This window comes from Platichthys flesus, chromosome 11 (genome assembly GCF_949316205.1).
Source record: "Platichthys flesus chromosome 11, fPlaFle2.1, whole genome shotgun sequence".
In the NCBI taxonomy this organism is placed as follows: Eukaryota; Metazoa; Chordata; class Actinopteri; order Pleuronectiformes; family Pleuronectidae; genus Platichthys; species Platichthys flesus.
The window spans coordinates 17,581,178-17,607,813 of NC_084955.1; the positions used below are offsets into that span (position 1 = coordinate 17,581,178).

Sequence of the window (26,636 nt, forward strand, 5' to 3'; positions counted from 1 at the left end):
GGACTAGAGGGGACTGAGGGAAATGTGAGGAAGGGAGAAAAATACAAGATAACTCCAGTTGATTTTGGGGGACAGGGGGGGGCGGGCACAGGAAGCATAAATGCTGTTGCAGTGTGAGAGATACAACTCTTAAGCAATTAACAGTTTAGATTAATAAGTCTGTGTGCATGGCCTCTGTATATTTGAACACAAGAGAATCGAGCAAAATGAGAAACGACAGTGAAGCTCAATATGCAGGGAAAGGAAAAAGACTGAAATGTTCCTCTGAAAGGTAAAGATTAGATGACTCAGGTTGAGTCAAAGAAATCGAGATAAAGTTTTAAATAACCTGAGATGATCTGGGGGCATTCAATTTTCATCATTAAAAATAAGTACATATTTTGGAGCTGGAACTTGACTTTCACTGAAATGAAGGAGCTAATAAGTTGCCAGGGAAATATTCTGAAGGAGTTGTGGAAAATGTTTTACTATTCTGCAGTGTTTTCTCTTTTTCTCAGTGTAAAATAGCTCCATCGTTCGGACATCACCATTAACTGCAGGGATTTATAATCAACTGAACAAAACTGACTGGACATGAGTCCACTCTCCTCCACAATTAACCGAACGTCATAATTTCGATGGTGGAACTGAAGCTGTGTTGCACTCTGGTGGCTGTTCATGAAAAAAGGAGGCAAAGAGAAATAAGACATCATGTAAATTCAGTTTTAATCAACATTTGAAAACAAATTGGACAAATGAAAGACTGTTTCTGCTTCTATAAACTAGATGTGGGTTTAGGTTTTAAATCATTTAAGAAATCACATTTTTTTTCAGAGAGAAAAAAAAAGAAAATAAATGACACTGACACTGAAAAAGCAGATTTTCAGAAAGTAAGGAGCAACATCTCAAAAGTGTTATCACTGACACGACCTCTCTTCAGCGCTGTCTTAAGCAACCCAAAGTATCGAAGGAAAGCAAGTCTCAAGCCCATACATGTGGTCCTCAGAAAGAAATAGGCAGAGGATGAGGGAGATGTGAGAAAAGCAGATTTTAAATACATGCCGACAGTTTCAAACAATCCCAACAACATCTAGTGAAAATACTCCCATGGCTAACATACCAGCACATCTGAACAGCAAAATGTGGAAAAAAAGCTTGACTTTAAGAAGGTGTATTATATGAGTTCTGACGCCTTTCCGATGTCAGAAAGAAATAAAAAGCCATTGCAGTGATTATGTTCGATTCTTCAATGTGGTCCAGCTATCAGTTTCTGGATCTAACAAATAAGGCTAGAACAGCTGTGGTGTTTTGTTTTCACTCTAGCACAACATGAGTCGCGTGTGTTCGTTACATGTTTATTTGGTCTTATCAAAGAGGTGAAATGTCACAGAAACCCCAAAAAAAGGTTTCCATACACTTTAGAAGCCGTTCTGCAAAGACACATCAACGGACACTGGTGACATGAGACCAAAGCATGAGTGACATTTATGAACATAGAGACATCATTGTTACAGGTGCCGAATTTGACTTCTTTAGAATTGGATGTTTAACATTAAGGCTTTTTGGTTAGGAAGAGATAAATCCACATTATGTACCAATCTGTTAACCTCTCCCAGTCTTTTTGTTTCCTCTTCAATTAAACCGGACTGAGCTGCTGAGACATTAAACAATCTCCCCTGATAAAAGCTGTGCACATAAGATGGCCGTGAAAAAGTTACAGAACGTAGTAAAGAAAAGCAAACGTGTGTATTGAAAATGTTTTTTTTCTGCAGTTCATGATGAAAGTCTGCTGCCTGAATATGAGGCGATATTACAGCTCAGATCAGAGAAGCTAAACACAGGATCGGAACACGTACAGCTGACATTCAGATAGAGTCCAATTCGACAACAGTTTCCTCTAACAATCGTCCTGAGGGGGGGCAGTAGTCAGACGAGAATAAGGGAACATCAGGAAATGTCCAAACATAAAAAATAAAATCCAGTAATGAACAAATATCCCCTTGGCTTTCTAATGATGGCAAAACTGAGGTTGATGTTACAGCTACTGTATATCTACATTATATGGTCAAACGAAAACACCCTCATCTTCCTCTCCATCTCCCTCACTCCTCCCTTTCATAAACACATCTCCTTCCAATCAAAACAGTCCAATTAGTTTCCTACTGCGACTCCCTCCTAATGTACTTAAAACAGGCTACCTCCATTTAAATATAAACCTTAGGTGTGATACCCCCCCTCCCTCCCACCCGAACGACATCCCTGTTTCACAAAGTATAAAAATTGTTGACCCCGACCTGTACCCGTTAATACACACATTTCTCAAAATTCTTTGACGCCCCCACCCAAACATACAACCCCTCTTTTCTTTTGGATTTAAACCCTCCCCACTTTTTTCCTGTTCCAAATTTCAAATAACTGTTTAACTGCTGGACGTTTCACGTAGGTCTCGAATGATAAATTGGATGTGACCATTTGTCAAACGCTTAATATTCTCAAATCTACTTGCAATGTAGCTCTACCAAATCACTCAGGGGCCTGATTTGGAATAGGTAGTACATACACCCCCCCCCACCCCCCTTTTTACTTCATGCTTCCTCTACCAGAAGTCTCGGCGGTGATACGCGTCTGGATCGCAGTATTTGGTAACCACCACCCTGTTGGCAAACTTCCGTCCTGTCAACCCCTGCATGGCCTTCTGGGAGTCAAAGACGGATGTGAATTCCACAAAGATCTACAAAGTAAAAGAGAGACAACAGATTCAGTTAATGACTAAACGCAATAGATCATTTCTTATCATAGAATTTACATTTAGATAAATCCGACATACCTTGCCAGTCCCAGGCACCTCCAGGCCGTCCACAGGTCGAGGAATCTCAATGCTCTTGACTTGGCCGTACTTGCTGCACTCGTCTTTGACGTCCTCCACGATCTCCTCATATTCCTCATCGTCAACCAGCTCTTCGGGGGCCACCATGTTCATCAGACACAGCACCTCAGTGGGCAGGCCGCCCATCTGAGTTACTGAGCTGTTCATACCTGGCACCTGCAGCGTCACAGGGGTCTGGTTCATACTTGTCTGAAAGGACAGATTGAAGTGTTTAGTTTGGCAGAAGGACATCGACAATGTCATTCAGTGTAGACGTCATTTAGCCAAAACCGGACAGACAGGCTTTTCCCTACTGCTCCCACTGTTAAGAAAACCTTTTAAGATCTGGCGCACACATGTAACACAAAACATCTCCTAACCCACTTAAATGTCAGCCAGGCACGGGTTGTTTGCACAATAGTCAATACCTGATGTGTATTTCAAATCTCTTCTTGGACATAATATACTTCAATATTAAGTGTTGGTTAGAGAACAAATTCAGATGTACATTTGTCCAGAATCTGATCTTCAGAAACTCTAAAGGATAACCCCCCCCCCCCAAGCTGCTGTCATCTGTCCAGCTCCTGGACACTCACCAGAGTGGCGTTCTTGGATCCCACACTTGCTCTTTGCACCAGGAGCTTCTTGTCTCCCAGCTGCATGCCATTCAGCCCAGCAATAGCCTGTAATGATAATTCAAATTCAAATTATAAATCTGTGGAAGATTAGCATGACAATGCAATTAGGTAGAAATCTCAAGTTGCCGTTTCCATCAATGTCAGTCCATATTGGTAGAATGAACTGAGGAATTTTACAAAAAAGTATATTACATGTAATTATTGATTTGACTCTGTTGATCTTGTTCTGCTTTATTAGTGTTGTGGCTTTAGCTCTTATGTGTTAGGTTGGTCTTTGCACCTCTCATGGAGGACTGCATGAGGCCCTATCCCCAGGGGAGCTTGGATGAAGGTCATGTATGAGCGGCCACACACCTGCTTTTTGTTTACCGTTAGAACAGAGCCTGTTTTGCTGCACACATACTCCTTCACCTCCTGGCAATAAAAGGTTTTAGATAAAGGGCAAACTAACGGTAAGTTGTAATATCTACGCTCAGGGATTTTTAAATATAAATCAAAAGGTCCGTGACAAGGACGCTTCAACTTTTCTCTGACTTAGAGCAGCGGTTATTGCTCATGGATATCGGTTAACGCTGATGTGCATCGAAACTGCAAATAACTCTTCTGCATTCACCAGCTTCTAGGAGACTTCAATCACATTCTGACAGCCCTTCCTTTTACCCTCACTTAGATTTTCAAGGATCAGACACCAAGTTAATTTTGCTCTTTTCTGTGGAGTCCATTAAGCATGATAGACAAACAAAGCAGAAAGACAATGCATCTGGCCGAGGCTGTAGCTGGTGTGGAGGCATTAAAAAGGGGCAATCCCTGTTTTTTTCTGTTGCAATGCTCACCTGGTCATTCAGGTTTACATCAACATATTCACAGAAAGCATATCCTTTAGATAAGCCTGTGGCACTGTCTTTCACCAGGTTGAAGGCCTTCAGAGGACCAAATGACGTCAACAGCTCCTTCACCTATGACGCAAGAGAACAAAGAGTATAATCCACAGTTAAAAAGGGTAGTTAAGACTGCTTCCGAAAGGAACTAGTGCAGTTAAAGTGTGATATGTAAGTTGTATTCAAGTTTGTTGTTAAATGCAGAAAATACAGACCTGGTCATCATTCAGGTAGTTGGGCAAGCCACCAATGAAGAGTTTGTGAGCCGAGTCAGGCACCACTGTTGACACCACACCTACTTCGACACGACGACACAAAAAATTAACAAAGACGCACATAGAGCTGCTGTATAGATAATTTGGTGACTTATGAATTATGCCACAAGAACTGAGGGTTAAAAACCATTAATTGTCTGTGTACCAGGCACATAGACACTGGGATTCTCGCTCATGCCCGGCAGAGGTTGGTAATCATGGGGGCGGCGAATTTTGAGGCTCTGGCCTTGAAAGATGATGCCATCAAAGGCCATGGCCTGTGTGGTTTCATCCACTGAACGAAACTACACAGGAGTAAAATTGGTTAATACATTGACAAGTTTTGTGCATACACTCAAGGTGAACAAGTTACATGTTAATGAAGGGCTCATCTCACCTCAAGGAAGGCAAAATTCTTATCCTGATTGATCTGTACTGCAAGGACAGGGTTTCCAGGGGCCTGAGTTAGACCACCCAAACGCATTTGGGCATTGAAGAAGTCCATCATAGATTCCTATATGAAAGAGAGAGAGGGGACTTCAAACTTATTTCAATCGATGGTGAAACTATTAAAAACACAATTATGAAACAGAAATGGGATACTCAAATGCATTTTAACCCTTGGTTACAAAAGTCAAATCAAAATCCGGTTCCTCACCTCTGTGATACCAAAGGGAATGTTGCCCACGTAGAGCCGGCGGGCTTGCCGGGTCATCTGGCTGCCCACTACAGGTACTGGGGTGGGAGTAACAGCCAGGCCATCCGGAGTCATGGTTGGCAGGAGGGCTGTGGCTGGGATCTGGCCTGCAGCTGAGGAGCAAAGACAAAAACAGGAGACAATCTATTTATTTGTTTATATTGGACTTATTGTACTGCAACAAAATAAAGTTGCACCAACTACGACGGAACATGTTTTCAACCCTGAAAACACAAGCATGAATCAAATAAGCCACATGGGATTTTACCTTGCATGGCTTTGTACTGCAGGGGAGTGATGTGTTCAAAACCAGGTGGAGGAACATCCCAGTACTTCTTCACCTTCTTCTTCTTCTCACGGTGTGGTGAACGGCTGTTGGAGTAGGAGCAGGCCGGTGAAATAAAAGCATAACGACTACAACATGGACATTTATCTCTCATTGGGTCAGCAGTTAACTACCCGAGCTGATGACAGGTCATTTCCTAAAAATGTATACTACAAAATAGTTACTTTTGGGTGAACTTGCATCAGTCATAGTATTGTAAAACTGATGCTAAAGGGAAAAAAAGGGATAGAAAACCCAGTCCAGGCAGACATCTACTTAATGAGTCAACAGTATGTAGAATCAGAGGCAGATCATTAATTTGCAGTTTTTGCAAAGATGCACAAACCAGTTTTGTGTTAGTTTTCTGTATTACCTTCCAGCATTTTCCTGGGGGAAGCTGGTTGGTGAGCTGAAATGACATTGGAAGGGTTTCAAATTTCTCTCAAATCAATCATGACATTTACTAACATTCCTACTACACCAAAATAGAACCCATTTTTCTATGAAAACCTATCAGGGGCCTGGGTGAGTCAGAATTTTCTGAAAGCTCCTTTGGAGTTCAGATGATCAACCAGCATATTAACACTGATATCAGTCTGATACAGACTCAAAAATCTGGATTGGTATTGTGACAGTCTAGCAAATCTACTTATCTGCAAATTAATTTATTGGTTATTCATGTCCTTACATCTACCTGCACGTACTACCACATACAGCAGCAGTGCGCTGGTAGGCTTTTACATTTCGTGAGAGAGAACTAACACAGCATGGAGGGAGCTAACAACAAACAGTCAGCAGTTTGGAGGTATCTCACGCTTGCTATGCCAACAACTTCTACAGCTAAAAATGATCTGAGTCCTTTCCACACAGTACGGCATAAAACGTATTAATTAAACCCTGGCAGTGGATTGGTTATTAGTATCAAGCTACACCCAATATACAGATATCGGTATCAGGACTGAGAACGTTGATTTAGCGCATACCTTCATTCAGTGAGTCATTGCCAACATGTAATACCACAAATGATATCCTTAAAAACACAGCAGCTGCAAAGAAGAGGGGTCAGATTTCACATCCTCTGACCAGGGGCTCACATTGGGTGGACCTGAGAGCTTAAATTTGTGCCGACAGACCAGGAGCAACAGCCAACCAGAAGTAGAGAGTAGGCAAATTTACAAATGTACTGGTCAGGGCTAGGCAATATCGCCTGAAATCCACAGGAGTATTTTAAACTTTATCTCAATTATTATTATTATGATTAATGAATAATTTTTCAATGTGTCTCCTTAACTTTAGAGTGAATCAAACAAAGTAAACTTCAAGTCCTGTAGCCTACATGTTCAAATTGTTCCGTTTAGGGTTAGAGCATTGGTGTTATTTTTTAACGTGTAATGTGAGCCCAGGTCAGTGGAGAAGTGAGGAGGGGGGACATACAACAGGATGCTAGCACACACACAAGCATCCACTCTCGCTGGAGTGAACGCCGTTTACCTTCACCATTTGTAAACTGTAGTGTTTGGTTCAGGGTTAAAAAAAAAGAACAAACTGTAAATAACCGTGTCTGTAGACTCTCCATGTTCTCTGAGTCTCTTCCCTCCTTTCCAGATACAAAAACACGCATGCGCGCAGGAGCTTTCTGGATGGGCGGGGGGGTTTGCTGTCTGCTGTGAGAGGGGCATGAGAAGAGAGAGGCGAAACTCAAAGAGAATTTCATACTGACGGCTTAAAACATTCACGTGACAATTTATACTTGATGGTAGCGATAGTCATTTTATACATTGCACGCGGTGCAAGCCGATTAACATCGAGTATGTTCAATATATCGCACACCCCTATTTGTAAGCATATTTTTCATTAACCTGCACCCAGCACGTCTAAGTCATTTCCAAAACGATGCCCAGGAGTTAAGCATCTAAAAGCAAGCATATTTCCCCGACAACAGACAGGTTTGTCAGGGAGGTAGGCAGTTGGCATTGTTCTGTAATTACCAAAGCAAAGGTCTTTAGATATTCATCAGGTAGCTCATGCTAATCGTAAGACAACAGACAAACTGCATGTATCACCTGTCATGTTATTCAACCAAGGAGTGAATGTGCAAAGAATTCAACCCACGTTACTTGAAGAGGTTACATCCTAGTGATCTCCAAGTGATTGTGAGTTGCCAATGGATAGATAATTATTAATTAAACCATTGATAACTTAATTTGGATACTTGATTATCAAGGATATATAAGTGACGCAGTAGCTGTCGAATTGTGTAAAAGAAAGCTGTGTCCCACACACTTGAAGCTAAATTATAAAAATGTGATAAGTCGGTGAGCCAAAGCACTTACATTCAAGATTCAAGAATACAAATATTATTTTAATAAGACTGTATATAAGTCCATTTTTTATTGACATTACATGTCATTTTTTAAATTGACATGATATCAGAGGGATTAATGTAAGATAGAGCAGTCAGTTTTCAGTGTTTTAACTCTATGAGTCCAGCTAACGCTTCTAATGTCAATAAAAAATATATATCATTGATCAATGGAAACAAAACTTCCTGTTGTCCAGAATGTAGGTCAGGGCCTTAGTTTTTCAATTTTGGATAAATGTGCATATGCACATGTAAAAATTTACTTTTAGCTTTTTTAATTAATGTGATCAAAATCCTTCTTGATAGTTTAAGGGTGTGAAGGGCCTACACATGTTCCCCCCAGTGGTAATGATACGAACTGCATGGCCAGTGAAGGGGAATGCCGGATGCTCTTACACATGAGATTTCTGGTTCAGGTGCAATTGTAGGGACAAACTTACCTGCGCCTGTGCCTGCGCTCCTTGCTGTCCCCACGGTGGTCCCGGCTGCGTCTGTCCCTGTCTCTGCTCCTCCTTTTCCTGTCTCTGCTGCGGCTGCGGGAGGAGGACCGGCGGTGGTGGCGGTTCTCTTTGTCCCGTTCAGCTGCAGATCAAGTGTTTATTGACATCACAGAAGATGAAAACATAGTCTTAAAACACGTGGTTAGCTGATCAAAAATACCCATCAATGTCACAGGAAACTTCTGCATAGCTTTCACCTAAAAGACACACCTTACACAATTGTATATTAAATTACCAAATATGCCCAATATACTTCGCATGATATTACAAAGGCTGGTAAATTGTAGGAGTTCTGTAACAGACCAGAAACGTGTAGAGCTGTTGTTTGAAAATGTCAAATTTGTCAAGCTGAACATGGAAGTGTTGAATATTGCGCGTAACAAACATCTATATAAAAGTGTGGAAAGGGTGGTAGCTGTGGCTGGTGTCTTTATACTGGGGACTTTAACCGGTAAATAACACTGGGAATGTTAGATGGCTGCAACAGCTGCAAATAATACATGCTCGCTGTGCACGAATTGGGTCAGCTGGCAGTGGCAGAAGCAAAACCATGATATAGACGGCCCCTGCCTTCACGATTAAATATGAATTGACATTAAATCACAACAGAAACATATCAGCTCATAATAATATTTGTTAGCTACCGTTTATAAAACTACGTTTTAACCCGAGGGTGCTAAACCGTGGGCTAGCGTACTTACAGTGTTCCAGCAATTAGACATGTCCATGTCGGACCAAAATGGTAGCGGTGACTCCAAGAGGAAGAACCACGTACCGCTTTAAATTTCTGATGTAAGCTGCTATATTTACCTTGTTTGTTCTCGGAGAGCTGCCTCTCGAATTCGTCGAAGTCCGACATCTCTGTGTTCTGGAGGCTGCTGAGCTCTCGGCGACTGCGTTGTTCAGTTGTCGTTGTGGCTAGCTCAAGCTAGCAGCGAAGTGGGCAACACTTTTAAAAACAAGCGTCTCGCCTGGGCAGCGGAGGTAAGTTAGCTGCAACCAGCGTCCGGCCTTACAAAGGAATTACCAAAAAGAGTTAAATGGTGCACACATAAGCGGCGTGGAGCGTGTTCACAGCGAAACAGACAGAATCATTGAAAACGGGAAACGTGTGCGCATGGGTTAGCCTGCTAACGTTAGCTTACTAGCTTGTAGCAAAGTCCAGGAGAAAGGGCCTGCTGGTGTGGAGCCTCGTTAGCCAGCTAGCGAGCACGAATCCCGAATGAATGAGAGACGTTACCGAGCCAAACGCAAATCCCGGCGGATCACTGGCCCGCGAGGCGCCGTCGTTCGGCTTTACGAGTAAAATGTATTCGCTGTTAAAAGGTTCGAGCCCGACGAAAACAATAAAGGTTTCGGTATGCCCGCTTTTTTGCCCCGTCTCCCAGGTTCCCCGTTACACCGGAAGTTGATGAGCGACCGGTTTCCGGTGAGTAAAGAGAAAGAGGCAGACGCGCAGGTCACACAGAAGGAGTTTATATTTACTCTATTCTGATAAATATATGCAATTCTGAGAATTTATAATATTTTGAAAATACCTGAACTTAAACAATCACATTTACTTAAGACAGTACATGCAGTGTCTTCGTCCAAGAACAAAGCAGTGTTCTTTTCGCTGAAAGACCTTTTAACGCATAATGTAGTTGTTCAGTTACTACACCACACAAAGGGCCTGGTCATACCACAAGAGGCACTTGAATTAAATAACCTTCCACCATGACAAAGATCATATTTTCCAGTTTGTCATTAGCTTAATCTACATGGAATACTTGTGGTAAATTTTGTTTCTCCTGCAGTTATCGTTCTTTATCATGTTCAATAGAATGTGTGTACAGGGTCATAGACACCATCATGACATCATTACGTTCAACATACGATGTACCCCAGTAGCGGTGCAAAAAATCCCTTTCAACTTGATCATAGCAGGACACAGATCTTGGCACAATGAGAGAATGCACGGTGGTATTGAACAGAATAAGAAATCAGCTTTATATGTGGGGAATCAAATGTTTTAATCACATTTCTGTCTTCGCAGTACAGTCCGTGAATCATCAGCATTTGCCTTCAGAGAGTGAGGTTGGATCTTACAGCTTAATAAATATACATGTTCGGTAAGAAATCAACTGTGTTCACGACATTTGATTCTCAATATACATTTGTTGAATAAATGCCATTATGTGAGACCTTGTTGTGGTTTTGCCAGGTCTGCTTAGCAGTTGCTTTGCACCTTACACACATGATTAGGAGAACCAGTCGATATTTAGTTTCATGAAAATGCTCCATTAAATAACGACACTTGAAGCTGTAAGTCAGCGTATTCCACAGTACCCTGTTTTGAAATAAGAGCTCATATCATGTCACTGTTCTGGCATGGACACCACACATTATCTTACAATTTGCTGCTTTGAAAATTATTAATTTTGACAAGACCTGTATAAACAACAGCTTCGTCATAGAACCTGTATCACATGAATCTGCAGAAACATTGGGACGCAAAAACACATCCTCTGTGTGCACATGCTAGCTGCTTTTACTGATGCCGTAAGTCACACTGTAAAATGATTTGTGATTAAAAAGAATTCACAAAGAAGCAAAAGTGAACCATGGTTACAAATAGTAATTATTAGTGTCAATGCTCTGTACCACATTTTACAAAAGGTATCACTGTCACAAAACCATTTCAAGAGCCTCAATATCAGAAAAATAAGAAGTTGCCTTTAGTGTATTTTTAGTGCAGATAATTACAAAAAGGTTCGATACAATGAGTGATGCCTAAGTACTATTTTTAAAACTGGGACTTTCCTAATAATGGGCAAACATACAATATCACCAATGTTTGTGTTTTTATTTTCAATAAAAACCACAGTAATGGTAGTAATGCATTTTCACCACATAATATGTTTAAACTAGTGTTAACTATAGTCACGTCAAAATCTCATCTATCTCTTTGTCTCATGAGTTCTTCCTTCCTTTAAGTCTGTAGAAGTAAAAAGGAAAAAGAGAACACGAAATGATGTGACAAATAAAGGAAAATCACAAAAAATTCTTAAGGCAAGTTTAAATAGTTGATATGATAAATATAAAAAAATAATAGACCCATAGAGCAATATAAATATAAAACAACCACTGATAAGTCCTAAAAGCATGGCAACATCTATGGAGTGAAGCATTATGTTAACAAACACAAGATTTTGATTACCATATTTTAAGGTCAGTTTCTAAATTGCACACAAGTAAAGTGATACAAATTCCCAATATTGTAAATGATTTAGGGAGCCAGCAACTGAAATGATCCAAGAAGTCAGTTAATGAACATCTCGCCTCAAACTGACCTGGATGAAAGAAGGTTAAAATCGAAATATGTATGAGCTACATTGGCTATACTCATTTAAAAGCAGTACTTATATAAACCTAATAGTGAAGACATATTCTCGTTCAGAAATTCTAAATAAGTCAGACATGCCATTTTGCTCTTTGAGAGATAAAAGCCATGTAGTTTCCCTTTCCAGCTGCAACAGACTCTTCCACATCTTTAATATCAATTTGCTCCAACCGCTCTGTGTTGATAATAAAAGGGTCATGAGAACTTTAATTGTCTCACTTTTGATAATAAAACGGACATGAGAACTTTAATTTCCTGACTGTTGATAATAAAAGGGACATCAGAACTTGAATTGTCTGACAAGCAAAGATCTCAGCTGAACCCTAAATGGCCACATTCAGGATGCTGAGTTCGTAAAACATTTCCTCCCTATGGAAATTTCGGTGCCTGAGAGGTGAGCTGGTCTGAACCCAACTGCCTCTCCTCTCCTCTCAACCACCAGCTTAAAAGTTTTGTGGTTTTTCTTTCTCAGTGTCTGAACCTGTAGGAGATGGGCAAGAGCAGGTTATTCTTCTTCAAGGCCTGCACTCTGCTGAGTGTCTCCTCATCCAGGGCAGTGTAGCAGCGCCGGGCGTAGTCCAGCAGCTTCTCCTTGGACGGGTCAAACTCGCCCACCTCTGCCACCTTCTCTGGGGCCACTAATAGAAGCTCAGCTATGGGTGTAGTGGAAGCCACAGTGTTGCGGTCCACACCATGGATTTGAAAGGCTTTGGACATGTTTTTCAGACGCTGGTATGTAAGCAGGATTTTCTTGTAGCGAAACAGCACTCCAGCAGCATCTTTCACTGAAGAATGAGAGAGAGCAGAGACTTAGCGACAGCAGCCTCATAACAGATCATGTTTAAATACTTGAATGTAGATTTATGTCACTTACCTCTCTGCCGTTCTCTAGGAGCTCGGAAGACTCGCCTTCTCTTTAACTGGTGTCTGTTGCTGTTAAGGGTATCTTGCATTACGTCTTCCCCTGATATCATTTCTTCCTCCTCAAGATACCCGTCTTGGTCCAAGTACTCGTCAGATTCCCCCAGAAGTGAAAGGGAATCTAGAAAGGAAAAAAAACCTGCATTAAAATAATCTCCTTCCAGTAGGTTAAACCCAGATGTACAAAACCTTGATTTCATCGGATGGATGAACAGTAATACTGAGCTTTATTCCTTACCTGGACCTACGTTGCCAAGTCCGCTCATTTCATTCATGGATGACCTCGTACCACTGTTGCTGTTGCCACTGCTGCCACCGGCTGTCGTACCGGTGTTGCTGTGGCTATGGCTTTGCAAGAGGGCCTGTGATTGTGTAGAGCTGAACAAAGCATTCATAGAGGCAATCTGACTGGAGACACGGTTTTTGGAAGGCACCATAGTTGGAGGACCAGGCCTTCGCTGGATAAACTGGCGTGATGGGAAATGCTCTCCAGCCGACTTCTGCTGCTCTGTAAGGAGAAGGTGGCAGTAATAATTTAGAATTTGCAATTTAAGCTCCGATATGTGGATATTATCAATAATATCTAACAATGACTGGCAAGGTTAATTTAACAGATATCACACAAATATTTGCCTTTACCAGCAGGATGATCCTCCTCACGTCTTACCCTCCAGTTGAATCGCCTGGACTCATAACCTACAGAGAGACAAATGCAAATGAGTAAGAAAGTTCTGTTTCAAATGAGCCACTTCTCAAAAGCTTGTAGGGCACGTTGTCCTCTCACACCTGTCCCCTGTCCTCACCGTTACTGTACTGGCTCTGACTCTGCTCCTGTCCCTGGCTCTTTGTGGAAAAGATGAAGCGGTCCAGCTGGCACCGGAGGAAATCCCTCTCCTCTTCCAGGTCCACGATTCTTTTCTGAAGCCAGGAGTTTTTCTCCAGAGAGATCTGCAGCTGGGTGCGCAGGTTGGTGATCACCATGTATGAGTTGTTGTTGACGGGAGACGGACCAGCGGATGGGGGAGAATCTGCGTTGGACAAACCAGGGGTATTATTACTACGTTTTTGCTGTGAACAATGAAATTATTGTGCGGTCAAAAATAAAATGTAAAGGATTGATTCTGTCATTCACCTTCAAAAGTCTGATCACTCTGGTTGAAAAACCCTTGCTGCTCAAAGCTGCTCTCCTCATAGGGGATGGCTATTTCATAAGCATCTTCGTTTTTTGGAGCTGGGAAAGAAAAACATAAAAGGTAAAAAATGATATAGGTTGACATAAAGGCATGAAAATAATAATAATAGATTTACTCAATGTCTTACTCTGCAGGTGGAGGGAGGCTGCGTGGCTCTTGGATGTGGAAGCAGCATCAGTTCTGTTTCCGTTCTCCATCTCAGAGCCCAGACATATGTTGGATTAGTGTGGCCGTTTAGCAGCAATGTCATCAGACTGCGAATATGAGATGAACAGGGACATTTCACACCAGTGCACAGCAGAGACTGAGCTACACACAAAAACTACACTTGTGTTCATGTTTCATTTATTTGAGGATGAAGCGAGTCGCAACGCCGCACTGTTATAGAAACTAACCAGGCAGAAAAACGGAGCTAGCATCATCATATGCTTCCCATGTTATGTTCGTATAAACAGAAACATTTAAACAACATGTGTTACTGACGCATGAGCTCATGGCGGCCTGGTTAATGTGCTCTCATGGAGGCGACACTAGCTCCACACTGTGTTAGCCTCTTGTGACGTTAGCAGAGATTTAGCTGCGAATAAAATAAAACAACCCTCTTCTTTCTTTACTGTCCAGTCTTTAATTCCGTCGTTCACACGTTACCACGGTGTCTACGTTGAGTAAGAGATGCCGCAGAGGTCGGTACGTACCACTTTACGTTTGTAATAACTGAATCGTGCACATGTAATAAGACGTTATTACTCTGTCATATCCCCATCGGTCGCGCTCAGCTGCTAGCTAACAAGCTAACAATAACAATTATCGCTCTTTTGTTTTTTTTTAACTCCACCGCTCGCGTCATTTCCGGAAGTCACGTAATTAATGATCGCCCCTGGTGAAGCAAAATGTTATTTATATGTTATTATATTAAAAACTGTGTTACTATTTTATATCGTTGGATTTAAAATTCACATAATGTAAATAGTACATTTTTAGATATTTGATAAATATGATTAATTAGCTTAGTAATTAAAGATGTTCATGTGTTTGATAAATGTTATTACTTAGCTTGTGATGGTATTTACAGCTTTTAAATGAAGATATATTAAATAAGTAAAATAAATAATTATAGGTAACGTAAACGTCTTTATTTATAGGCAATTTTCAGATATTTGATTGATACAGTTTTTAAAATGCACATATGATAAATAAAATGAAAAAAATTACACATATCCTTTCACAAGTCATTTTCAGATTGTTCTATTCAAATTATTTATTATTTTGTGACAGTGATTGCAGCTTTTAAAATGCATATACTAGTAAAAAGAGTATCAGGGACACACTGTATAAACCTTGGATAATTCATAACAAAGCTTTGACAGTGTGTTGTGAAGGCGTCAGAGAAACCGCCGGACAGGTAGAGCAGGTGACGAGGTGTCACATTACACTCGCGACTGCTCGTTTCTCATCGACCTCATGCGGAAATACACAAGAAACACGATTTCCACCGCAAACACGACGTCTTTGAGATACTCGGCAAAGTAGGAACGTATAGGTAAGTGATTCCGGGGCTTTGTTTACTCAGAAGATGTGTTTGTCAGTGTGTAGAACTCATTGCTTTGTCATGCGCTGGCACCATAGACTGTATAGAGGTTAGCACAAGACAGGTGTGGTACCTGCCTGAACTGGTGCATGTGTAAGAAAACAAAACCCTGCATTGTAAATAGTAATGTGTTTCTGCATTTTATTGTGAAATAAAGTGCAGAAACCCATTTATGTGTGTTGTAGAAGTCCACTTTACAATACAGATGGATATTTATTTAGTAAATGCAATGAATAAGTTAAGAATATTTTTTGAAGCTACATTATTTTAATATATGATATAACATCGTCATCTTTTTTTTTTTTCAGGCATGGCAACCAAGTATGATGGGCTGTCCCACTGTAAGCTGGCCCTGGTGTTCGCGGTGCTGATGGACCTGTTGGGGGTGATATCCCTGCTAATGGGGGTCTTTGCCCCATTGGAGATCCAAGGGCGGGACTTTGGGGATCTGCTGGTGTACACCGGAGCACTGCTGGTGCTGCTGTCCCTGGCCGGCTGGGTCATGTGGTACAGTGGCAACATTGAGGGTCTGACCTCCAAAAAGGAGCTGGGGGGAACCATGGGGGGAGCAGTGGACCGCATTGCCCGCTCCCTGAGTCGCAGAATACGGCTGCCAAGGACTCGCAGCAGCCCAACATAAGAAGGCGCCATTAAATGACAGGCTGTATCAAAGCAGGTCAGACTGCCTGAGGCAAAGGAGTGTCACTGCTGTTACTCATCTCATGGAGTTGACGAAGACCCAGAGTGAATCATTGTGTTTTTGTATAGAAAATGTATGTCTTCTTATATACTGTGTGTGGACAAGACTGATATGAATATAACATGCACCACTATAGATTCCAGTGTTTTAAGATTAAAAAGATAAATCAGCACTATGTTTTGTCAATTTCCTATTTGACTAGTTGTGTTGCTGAACCAGATTATGACAACACCACTCAGAATAAAAGTTACACTGACACTGAAGACATTTTAATGATGAAAATAACGTTGCGGCACAACTGAGTCAACTCAAATCTTAATCTCTGTACAAGGAGCTGTCATGAAGACATGTGTGCATAAACCTTTAACTTCACATAAATACCTCAAAGGACACTTGAAATAATTCCCCCTCCCTTATTTTAGAAAAGATAAATGAAATCAAATGAGAATATGAAATAAATTAAGACATCCAAAGCATTTCATGCCATTCAAATAAAATACACAAAGGAAAGAAGTAAAATAGAAAATAAATACATTTTAAGGACAGAAAGTAACACTTTCCATTTAGGGGATGAGATATCAACACATTTATAATGTGCACTTATTTGTAATTACACCACTTGCAATGTGGAAGGGCACAATTTTAGTTCATACATGGATATTGTAAAAAAGTATCACAGATCTCATTGCAGCGTCAACAGATTTAAAAACTGACTGATTGTCTTTAAGGTGAGAGTTGAGAGACACAGACGGTCAGATCACAGTTAAGAACAAACACCTACACAGCAGCTTGAAAAGCAGCCACATGATGAAGTTTAACATAATGATCCACAGACCCTGTGTCACATGGTGGAATAAGGACAAATCTGCAGGTTCTTGGACCAGCAGTACATTTATAAGAGCTGTTTGTCAGTGAGATTGAGTGCAGTGTTAGTACAAAGTTAAAAACGATCTATTGAGAATCAAGCAGCTGAATTACTAATCTATTATACAACACTGATATAAAATCAGATGAAGGCACCATCCATTCATAATCCAGTCACAACATATACACAAAATGAATGAGGTAAACAAAAAGGAAACAGTGTAAATCCTGTATTTTCTTTCTCTTTTTCTGCCACACTGAGATGTTTTTTTCCATTTAGTTCATGAAAGCACCCTTTTCACTGTTGTCTGCTGGTGATTCTATATCTACGTCATATTCATCTTTCCCCTCAATCAATGTCAGAGGGCCGGGCTGGGCACAGAGGGGGTGGTGTTCTGCCAGATGATCATGTGACTGCGGTCCGACCGTTGAGGCGTAGTTTGGGTCGACTCATCCGATGTGTCGCTCGCGTCGTCTCCTGGGGGAGTAGAGGGCTCCGTTAGGACTTTTATGAACTAAGCACTGACTAAAATGGTGGATGAATTACACACATGTAAATAAGTTGAAGCAACAATAGCAATTTCCAGTTCTTCAACTCACCTATTCTGAAGTTGATGTAGCCCTCTCCTCCACTGAGGACAAACTGAGAGGTAGTTACAGTGCTGCTGCCAGGAGAGGTCATCAAACAACCTTTGGGACACAGACACAAGCTGCATTAGTCTCTTAAGGATCTCTCTTAATTAACAGGTCACTGAAGATGTTCACCGTGTTTGAGTAACAGGTATCAACATCTTACCGGGTGCAGCAATGATGAATCTGACAGCTTGTCTGTGTCCATGGTAACACAGCTGGGCCGATGCAATGGAGCAATATGGAATGGAAACAGCTGCCGATGCTGTGAACAGTCATTGAAGCAGGTTATGCTTAAAAGGAGCACCTTCTGACAATACTCAATTCAAGCAACAAATTCAGTCTAAATAGAACTTACTGATGGATAATGGGATGGAGAAAATGGCTCCGCCTCCGGTGCCCACCCACAGACGACCAGAGATGACAGAGAGAGAGGCGATTTGCAGAGGCGAAAGTGTGAGGAAGTGTTGGCCTGCAGAGGGAGACAGAGAGAGTTCAGTTCAGTTTGAGCAACAACTGCTTTGACCTTTTCTAAGTTTGATTACAGATTAATATTATTGACATTCCCATATCATGAGACGGTACAATTTTGAGACATGAGACTATATAGATTCCAAAAGTGAAAGTGAAAATTGCGTATTTTCTAAGTGAAAAAAAATGTATTAGCACCTAATGTTTTAATGGCCAAAGCTGAAAAATCCACTTCCTGCAGCGGCCGTCCAGTGAACCAGTCAAACAGCCTGAGGATTGGATCAAGTCGACATGAGGTCCAAACACCACTCCCACCGGCACACAGGAAACGAACCTGCTGCTCACTGCGCTCAGACACTGAGAATGTTTGCTGTAAAGTGAGATGATGATAGTGTCGGTGAGATCAGAAAACATGAGACAGATACAATGAAGGTACTTCCTCTGTCTGTTTCTTACCTCAACCTTCTTTTGGTCAATGTCAACCACATGGACTCTGTTCCAGTATCCCGCCCACAAGCGGCCATCTTTTGCAAGACAGCAGCGAATAGGCTGCATAGGGTTTGATCCAAGCGGCACCACTGAGTGCGACTGCAGATTCCAGCCACCTGTCAATCACAGTAATCATTATTTCAGAGTAGCAAAGATATTTGGAGTAGCAGAATGTTTTCTAAATTAAATTAAAAGTTTAATGTCATCTTAGAGTTAATCACTTTGGCCTGAATGATGCTATAAGAATAAACATGTTTTGCCTCTAAAGAGAAAACAGGAAACCATTACCTGAGCCATGTGAGAAAAACGCCAAGGACCCGTCAGCTAAACCAGCTACAACTTGACCCTGGGAATAGCTGTGAGAGTGGGTCAAGTATATCTTTATTACTATGACACAAACGTATAACATATAGACAGGAAATAATTAAAAGCTGATCAATAAATACTAATACATTTATAGTTCAATAGAGTGTAAACAACTCACGTAAGTGAATAAACACCCTCTGACAGGAAAACAGACTGCAGACAGTCCCTCCTGCTAACAGAAGCCGAATGAACCAGTATACTGTGAGAGAGAGGGACAATGGGAGAAAGAAGAGGAGGTGAGACAGTTGGTCAAAATGCTTTGCCAACAAGAATTTTTCTTTTTTTGAAGTGAGCTGCTTATTCAGCAGGCGCTACCTTCCTTCCTGAGTTCCAATCCACACAGTTCCTGCGGTGCCACCTGACAAAACAAGACCAGAAAGATAATGTTAAAGAAAAAGTGAAACCAGTAGTGTTGACCAGTAAAATGTGAGCAGGGTATGAGGAGATAATACAAGTACAGAATACATGAGATATGCTGTCTGCAGGCAGCCCATTGTACCAGCACTGACCTATGGGAGGCACGGCACAGATGCAGAGTGCGGGTGCAGTGGGAGGGAGGCTGAACCTATCCAGTACTGTGTTGGAGCGTGCTGGATCAATCACTGTAATATCACTGCTGGAGGCAGGACCAGAAACTACCCATACAGAACACTGGCAGAGAGGGACGCATATGGAGGTTGGAAGGATAAGATGCATGAAATTTGTATCTAGTCAGCGTTAGTTATGGTTTGGATGGTACTGTTCAAGTACATGGTGATTACAGTGTGGCTACAGCTGACGTTTCACCAGGATAATGACAGACTTACCGTGGCCTCGCCGGAGACTTCAGGTGTGACTGAAACAGCACAGTTCAACTGAAAAGAAGAAAGAAGAAGAAGTCAGGAACCATGTTTAATTGTGACGTAAAGTCTCGGGTCAGAATGAATATTGCAAAGGCAAGATTTACCTTAGCAGTGGAGTCTCTCTGGTCCAACAACCTGAGCTGCACTAGAACCGGCACATCTTTAGGCTCTGGGGCAGGTTCATGGGGATCCTAAAATAATGATAGATAATCACAGGATATTGATAGGACTGTGCACATCAACATATGTCTGGGTAAGTTGATTTCTGTGTAGTGTTTGGTGTAGCTTGTTCAATGGAGAACAAGCTTTGGTTAAAAGATGTCAAGTCATAATCAAAACCCTGACAGTTTTTAGCCCCGCCCAGATAGTCACCTTCCTGTAAAGCCACTTGTTTCTATTACCTGATTGTTTGCCAGCGCGGTGCTCCAGCCATGTATCTGCCGTCTTCCCAGAGTTCCCCAAATGTGCGTGCGGATTTCTCTGTAGAGCTCCTTCCTCCTGGCGCGAGGTGAGAGAGCAGCTGGAGAGGCTGACCTAGAGAGAGAGAGAGCTCCGGTTGTTAACCAGCTTTCCTGAGCCGTCCGATATGATTCAAGAGTGACATGGCAAGATATAGTTGCTTACTCAGCCTGAGTGTGAGTGACAGGCGGGAGCTGCAGGGACCTCACAGGAGAGCGAGCGACTGATGGGGAAGCTGGTGAGAGGATTACGGACGCAGGAGGTGGGATTAAGGTTTCCTTTGACAGGCCGAACAAGCGGTTGAACCTATAGTAAAGACACAATTATTGATAGTTTTTATAGATCATAAAACCACTGTCTGACTGCAACATGTTCCCACACTTATTACTTTGTACATTTTTGCTTATCTCAGTCTTTCTGTGTTGCCATTGACAGAGTTTGAATCCGAACTCACTCCCAACCCTCACGTTACCTTGTCCCTGCTTCCACAATTTTTTTTCAGTTATTACTTTGGAGACTGTGCAGACGAACACTCCCTCAGCTTGTGTGAGTGTCTCTTGACTTCAGGTTGCCATTATCAACAAGAGATCACAACAACCTGGTTGATGTCATATCTCTTAATTAGGGTTATTTAATGTTGCACTATCCAAATCACTATATTTCAGTATGTCAGTGCAGCTTTACTGCTGATTTTATCCCCTGACAAAGAGCAGCCCGGCCCAGGATCAGGCCACCGATGTTGTTTTAGGCTGCACTTGCTTTTGTGCATAACAAGGACATGACTCATTAGAATGAAGTGAGATGAGAGATAAAACAAACACTTACCTTCTCCAAACACTTCTGTCCTCTGTTAACCGCTCTCCCTTTGTTGCTCTATTTAAAAAAAAAAAAGAACACACACTAAATGAGATTGGAGTCACAGCTGTGTTGGACTGAGCATCAAACTCTATAGACCTTAAAATGAATAAATTAACAACCGGTCCAAAGATATACGTTTAGATTTTGATTAAGGAGAAAGGCTACCTGATTGTCTGACTATGTCTCACTGCCTCCTGCAGCTCAAACAGACGCTGCTTATACTGGTTCTTCTCCATCACAACACGAGCCATTTCCGAACGAGAGAAGTAACGCGAAGAGGCCTGAGGAGGAAGGTTGATGTTATTTAATGGGGAACATGCATTGGTTGAAACTTCCAAAATGCATTGTTACTGTAAATAAAAGTTTGACAATAACAATGTCTCCTCTCTTACTTCAGGATCCTCAGGTTGACACGATTCCAGTTCTTTACGAAGTCTATAAAAAACAGGGGATATACAGCAAAAAGTCATAGTATTATGACAAGAAAAATATATGCAACCATTTTTTACAAAAAGTCAAAAGAATTAATGAACAATCAGAAGATACCACAAATACATGTCTGCACCTTTTAGTTTCGTCATCCTTCTCCTTCACCCGCCCCTCTAATCGAGAGACTGTTTCCTGCAGAGAGGTGAGTTCCAGTTTCAGAGCTGAACGGTCATCAGTCAGCTCAACTACCCGAGATATCAGAGCTCTGCGGGCAGCGTCTACCAACTCGCTGAAAATATAAGAATCAGATGTTAATATTTTTATGTTATGAAGATAATGACAATCACTTTGGTTATCATTGTAACAGCTAGTCACTGTAACATTTTCTCCATTGGTTGACATGTTTCTACAAGAAGAAGCAGTTTTAAGATTTTGGAAAATCCCCAGAACACCCAGAAGCCACACTGGTTTAAACAGGGTCAGACATATTGAATACAAGACTCACTAAGTGACTTTCAGTTCCTCATACTGAGAAAGAATCTCCTCAAACTGGTCCGCACTGCCTGTATGGAAATAAAAAACATTAGACACAAAGTTAAACACCCTTTACAACACTGAGAGCAATCAACACCAGATCTAAACGTCTTTATTTACTTGGCACTACATGGGATGGTGTAAAACTGTTAAAACAGAAGTCAACTTTTACGAAACATCGACAAAGAAACTTTTTCACGGATGAACTACGGCATTTGACGTTGGCAGAGTATAAATAGTTTTGCATAGTTGCCAAATTATTTTTAGAAACCCATGTCTGTCAACTCCAATGTCTGAAATCACTCACTTTGTGTCTGTGATCTTTTAGTTTGTGCTTCAGTGAATGGGCCTTGATGCTGAGATTTATTTTTGTACCTGCAGCCACACATGGGTTCAGAATATGGAGTCACCCCTTTATGAACTTACCTCTGACACTGGCCCCGCGGTCCACACTCTCCACATAATCCCGACTCAGCTCTGACAGTTCAGAAAACACAGAGTCGTTGTTGCGAAGCTCCCACTCCATACTATCTTCTTCTTCCACCTCCTCCTTATCTTTTCCATGCATGTTCCCCTCTTCTTCTATGTGTTCCTTGTTTCCCTTATCCTCCTCCTCCACCTTCATCTCTTCCTCCAAGCTTGCTTCTGACTCATCTCTTGGTGTCTCCTCATCTTTATGTCTAAATGTGGAACGGTGAATGAATAAAAGAAAAAGAAATGTGAGAAATGAACAGAAAGTTTGCTGAGTGAACTTATTAATCACCTACAACACAGGTTTAGTTAATGTTTACTCCATTGACGTACTTTCCACTTAGAGATTTAATGACACAAATCACTTTATTACCTTGCATCCACAGGGCCGTGAAACTGGGCCAGCTCAGGAGTGGAGCTTATGATGTCATTGATAAACTGATCCGTGGGGGACTTCACTGCAATGTCAATCGCCTTGTCCTCCTTGGCCACGAGGTCCTCCAGACGGGGGGGACCAGAGTGTGAATGTGGTCTTTGAATCATCTGCTCAGGAAAAACAGAACAGCATTTACTACTGATCTGCCAAAATCTTGTTATTTTATTAAAATGGCTTTAAGGTATGGAAAAGTGAGAATCTGTTCACCTTCTCATTAACACTGGATTCTGACAAAACTTGATGGGATGGAGATTCAGCATTCTTGGAACGCAGGTGATTCCTACATGTAACATGGAGGGTTTGACAGAGAAGTCAAGTGAATAAATAGTTTAACTATGTTTTTCTTACATTTTGCACCACTGCTGAATTATACCCTTTTAGCTATCATCATCAACATCTACTAAAAAACAGATATTTTTGTGGACATTTTTTTCAGAAACATTTTTCAAACTAAAGCTGTAAAAGGTAAAATACCTTCCTGGCTAATAAACTAATAATTTCCATAAACGTCTCAAACAAAGCAATATACCTAATAAACTAGCATTTACAAAATGGTCTTAAAGTACCATTTTCAAGTTTTATATGGTACATAGTTTACTAAGAATACCCTGCACACTGTATATGTATCACAATAAAGCTGCAGTCCTGCTGTCATACCTATAACTTACTGCGATGACATTTGCATAGTATTCCTGTGAGAGACATTATGTTCGGTATACAATAAAATAAGTTGGTATGAAAAACCTGAGAGGAGAATCCCGTTCAGAATCCTTTCTCTTTTCCAGAAGTTCCCGACACTGGAGAGCCAACTGAAAAGAGATAACATCAGTGATATGTGAGAAATAGAATAATGGAAAACCAACAGTTGAATACTGTGCAACACCGTGTGAGGATACAAAAGAACACAATGCTGTGGACTTAACAGCAGTGTCTGACCTTGTTATGAGAATGTCTCAGTGAGCTCAGCTCTCTACTTAGATTTCCTTTCTGCTCCTCCAAGGCCACCACTGGAAAAGCACAAAACAAATGTAGCTTTGCATCATTCTCCAGCGATAGCACAGGACACAGTCCACATGTCGGACAAAGTATAATTAAAAACTCTTTGGCTTTTTTTCAGTAAGATTTAAGCTTTATCTAGTCATGATGTTCATATAGGGGGATGAATGAAATTGGTAGGAGAAAAAGACAAAAGGTGAAAAAAAATGATTACCTGTTTGAAATAATGCATATGGATCATAAGTCATTTGTCATAGTTGCTATTCAAATACTCACACTGATCCGCTTGCTGTCTTGCTTTCTTCTCTAGCTCCCTCTCTCGTCGTTCTCTCCCCTTCTCCCTCCCCTTCATGGCTCTCCTCTCCTGCTCGATTTGGTCATCCAGCTCCAGATACCTCTAAAAAAAAAACACAAATAAGTTAACAACCATTTTAAAGTTCAAAAACATGGTGCGAAATCGACTATAAACCAACAACACTTCTAAAATGTCATCTATCCCCCACCTCTTGACTTCCTTTCCTTAGTGCTTTCTCTGCTTGGTATCTCTCTAGCAGCTCCTCTCGCTCAGCTTTCTCCCTCTCCGCCTCCTCCTCCCGGTCTCTCAGCTGGGCTTTACAGCTGGCCAGCCCCTCCAGCACCCACACAAAAATGGGCACCAGCGTCGCCACCACACCTTCGCCATGGGTCTCGATAACCGTCTACGATTGTGCAAAGCAGACAAGTGAGAAAGCAGCTGTGCACTAACACATTTAAACACTGATTTCATTCAGAAAGACATTTTGATGGATAGATCAATGAAGTAGAAAACTCATACCTGTAGTTCTGAATACAGTTTTCCAGCCTCTTCACTGACAATGTCGGGGTCTAGCTCCACCTCCCCTGTCCCACACAGCACTCTGTCAGTGTACTCCATCAGTTTAGTGTATCAAGGCCAAAAGGTATACGATCCTACAACACTTTCACACCGACTAACACAACTGGTTTATCTATATTTCTAACATCATTGCAAACACTCTATGTTCCATTTGGACTTGACAAGGACAGCCTCCTCTTTGACTGTCGCTGTACCGGGACTCGGTTCATCCTGAAAGAGAAAACAAGAACATTCAAAGACGTATAATGATGGAATATTATCTACATTCGTCACAAAATGTCAAGAAACAGTTATTTGCTTTGTCCGATAATCTAATTATTTGTTTATCAACAATTTTCCACAAGATAATCATTAGTTAAACGTGGCTGTGTGGTTTTCTGCTCTTACTGTCTGTGACTAACCTGGTTTGTTTACCAGCAAACACAAATCAAAGCCTCTGCACAGTGAGGATGACATTTCAATGCCACTGGTTGATTTTATGAACAAAGCAGACATTCATGAAATATCAATAACCTGTTGGTGTTGGCTTAGCAACGTTAACATACTGGACAGCTTAGATTAAACCCAGTCACACATTCATGCCTGGATTTATTTCCCTTTAAATCCAACATGTTAAGCCACAGGAAACTTTTTTCCCTCTCGAAATGAAAAGCAGCACAAGAGCCCGGTCACCGGAGGACGTGAATAATCAATCAGCTTTTCATAGACAGAAAACTCTTCGGTATTTAACCTGTAATGACACAGCTGATATTTACGGTGGATATTCTTGCACCTCTGATCGTTGGTTATTATTCAATGCAGATGTGTGCTTGTACATGTGTGCACGCGCGTGTGTGAGTATGTGGATCAGCAGCACAAATAGCACACTCAGAGCCAAACGGTGCAAACACACACAAACACAACAGGCTAATTAGCTTAGCTCGCCTCCTGATAGTGCCACACGGTATGAATAAGTCAGGAGTGACAGCGGACACCTTGACAGACGTCTGGCTCTAACTTCACAAAGTCCAGTCAAGCGGAGGCGTCGCTTCGTTCAGCCGCCGCTTCACGAACTCACCTGAACGACTCTCCAGTGGATACACGTCACTTCTCCTCCTCCAGATGCACAAACTCCGATTATTTTTCCTTCAGGCTCGATTTTCAATTACTCTCAAACGAGTTTTGAAGAAGGAGGCGACGTTTGATTCCGACCAGCGGACACCCCGTCCAGGCAGCTGGCCAATCAGGGAGCCGCTGCCGTCCGCTGTGGCCAATGAGCGACGCGCAGAGGCGGGACCGTGCGAGTTTTTGTTTTCGGAAGGAGAAGAAATTAAGTTTCCTGAAACTTGAACGTTGGCACGTGACGGAGCAGGTCATGTGATCCGAGTCCAGAGATACCTGGGCACATACTCCACATACCTGTCGATCAGCTGGACTCCGGTGCTGTGGGGCCAGTGGTTCACACGGTGTGGAAGTCAACACTTCATGTTTTATACCTGGACTATATTTAGTATTTAATTTAATTTAATTTAATTGTTTATTTTAAAATGAATTATTAGATTATTAACAAAAAAAGTATAATGACAAAAAGCCAATTCAATTGCCTGAATAAATAAATAATAATAACCAGTATTGCTCAACCCTTGAAAGTAACA

At 41.5% G+C, this 26,636-nt stretch overlaps 4 protein-coding genes across 11 annotated transcripts; 1 reads left to right on the top strand and 3 right to left on the bottom strand.

Annotated features, from left to right (window-relative positions):
* Positions 1 to 688: 688 nt before the first annotated feature.
* On the bottom strand, positions 689 to 9,910 carry u2af2a (U2 small nuclear RNA auxiliary factor 2a). 8 transcript variants are annotated; one of them, XM_062399974.1, is made up of 14 exons: positions 9,645 to 9,910; positions 9,310 to 9,510; positions 8,440 to 8,581; positions 7,194 to 7,301; positions 6,011 to 6,046; positions 5,581 to 5,684; positions 5,274 to 5,425; positions 5,013 to 5,129; positions 4,764 to 4,920; positions 4,577 to 4,659; positions 4,317 to 4,439; positions 3,442 to 3,528; positions 2,807 to 3,055; positions 689 to 2,710 (listed from the first exon to the last, which is right to left on the bottom strand). In XM_062399974.1, exons 2-14 carry the CDS (start codon positions 9,356 to 9,358, stop codon positions 2,576 to 2,578), a joined length of 1,542 nt encoding a protein of 513 aa, XP_062255958.1. In that variant the 5' UTR covers positions 9,359 to 9,510; positions 9,645 to 9,910; the 3' UTR covers positions 689 to 2,575. The 8 variants fall into 8 exon arrangements, with proteins under 8 accessions (XP_062255958.1, XP_062255960.1, XP_062255962.1 ...); XM_062399976.1 differs by having other exon boundaries at positions 7,194 to 7,298; positions 9,310 to 9,910; XM_062399978.1 differs by having other exon boundaries at positions 4,577 to 4,656; positions 4,782 to 4,920; positions 9,310 to 9,910.
* A 589-nt stretch (positions 9,911 to 10,499) lies between these two features.
* Positions 10,500 to 14,816, bottom strand: ccdc106a (coiled-coil domain containing 106a). Its single transcript, XM_062400010.1, has 8 exons — positions 14,691 to 14,816; positions 14,123 to 14,249; positions 13,935 to 14,033; positions 13,606 to 13,830; positions 13,442 to 13,498; positions 13,041 to 13,310; positions 12,756 to 12,923; positions 10,500 to 12,666 (listed from the first exon to the last, which is right to left on the bottom strand). The coding sequence occupies exons 2-8, from the start codon at positions 14,190 to 14,192 to the stop codon at positions 12,350 to 12,352; spliced, it is 1,206 nt and encodes a 401-aa protein (XP_062255994.1). The 5' UTR covers positions 14,193 to 14,249; positions 14,691 to 14,816; the 3' UTR covers positions 10,500 to 12,349.
* A 569-nt stretch (positions 14,817 to 15,385) lies between these two features.
* LOC133965498 (transmembrane protein 238-like) lies at positions 15,386 to 16,453 on the top strand. The gene is made up of 2 exons (XM_062400087.1): positions 15,386 to 15,535; positions 15,892 to 16,453. The coding sequence occupies exon 2, from the start codon at positions 15,894 to 15,896 to the stop codon at positions 16,221 to 16,223; it is 330 nt and encodes a 109-aa protein (XP_062256071.1). The 5' UTR covers positions 15,386 to 15,535; positions 15,892 to 15,893; the 3' UTR covers positions 16,224 to 16,453.
* Positions 16,454 to 16,524: 71 nt separating this feature from the next.
* Positions 16,525 to 26,214, bottom strand: si:dkey-17m8.1 (C-Jun-amino-terminal kinase-interacting protein 3). Its single transcript, XM_062399908.1, has 28 exons — positions 26,060 to 26,214; positions 24,943 to 25,212; positions 24,632 to 24,826; positions 24,405 to 24,525; positions 24,069 to 24,139; positions 23,877 to 23,941; positions 23,340 to 23,412; positions 23,070 to 23,239; positions 22,652 to 22,905; positions 22,197 to 22,254; positions 21,828 to 21,980; positions 21,655 to 21,697; positions 21,428 to 21,543; positions 21,230 to 21,277; positions 20,570 to 20,710; positions 20,347 to 20,479; positions 20,050 to 20,136; positions 19,910 to 19,957; positions 19,613 to 19,754; positions 19,419 to 19,461; positions 19,222 to 19,302; positions 19,026 to 19,093; positions 18,705 to 18,853; positions 18,447 to 18,618; positions 18,136 to 18,249; positions 17,944 to 18,042; positions 17,748 to 17,837; positions 16,525 to 17,625 (listed from the first exon to the last, which is right to left on the bottom strand). Exons 2-28 carry the CDS (start codon positions 25,039 to 25,041, stop codon positions 17,507 to 17,509), a joined length of 2,952 nt encoding a protein of 983 aa, XP_062255892.1. The 5' UTR covers positions 25,042 to 25,212; positions 26,060 to 26,214; the 3' UTR covers positions 16,525 to 17,506.
* Between the last annotated feature and the right edge of the window lie 422 nt (positions 26,215 to 26,636).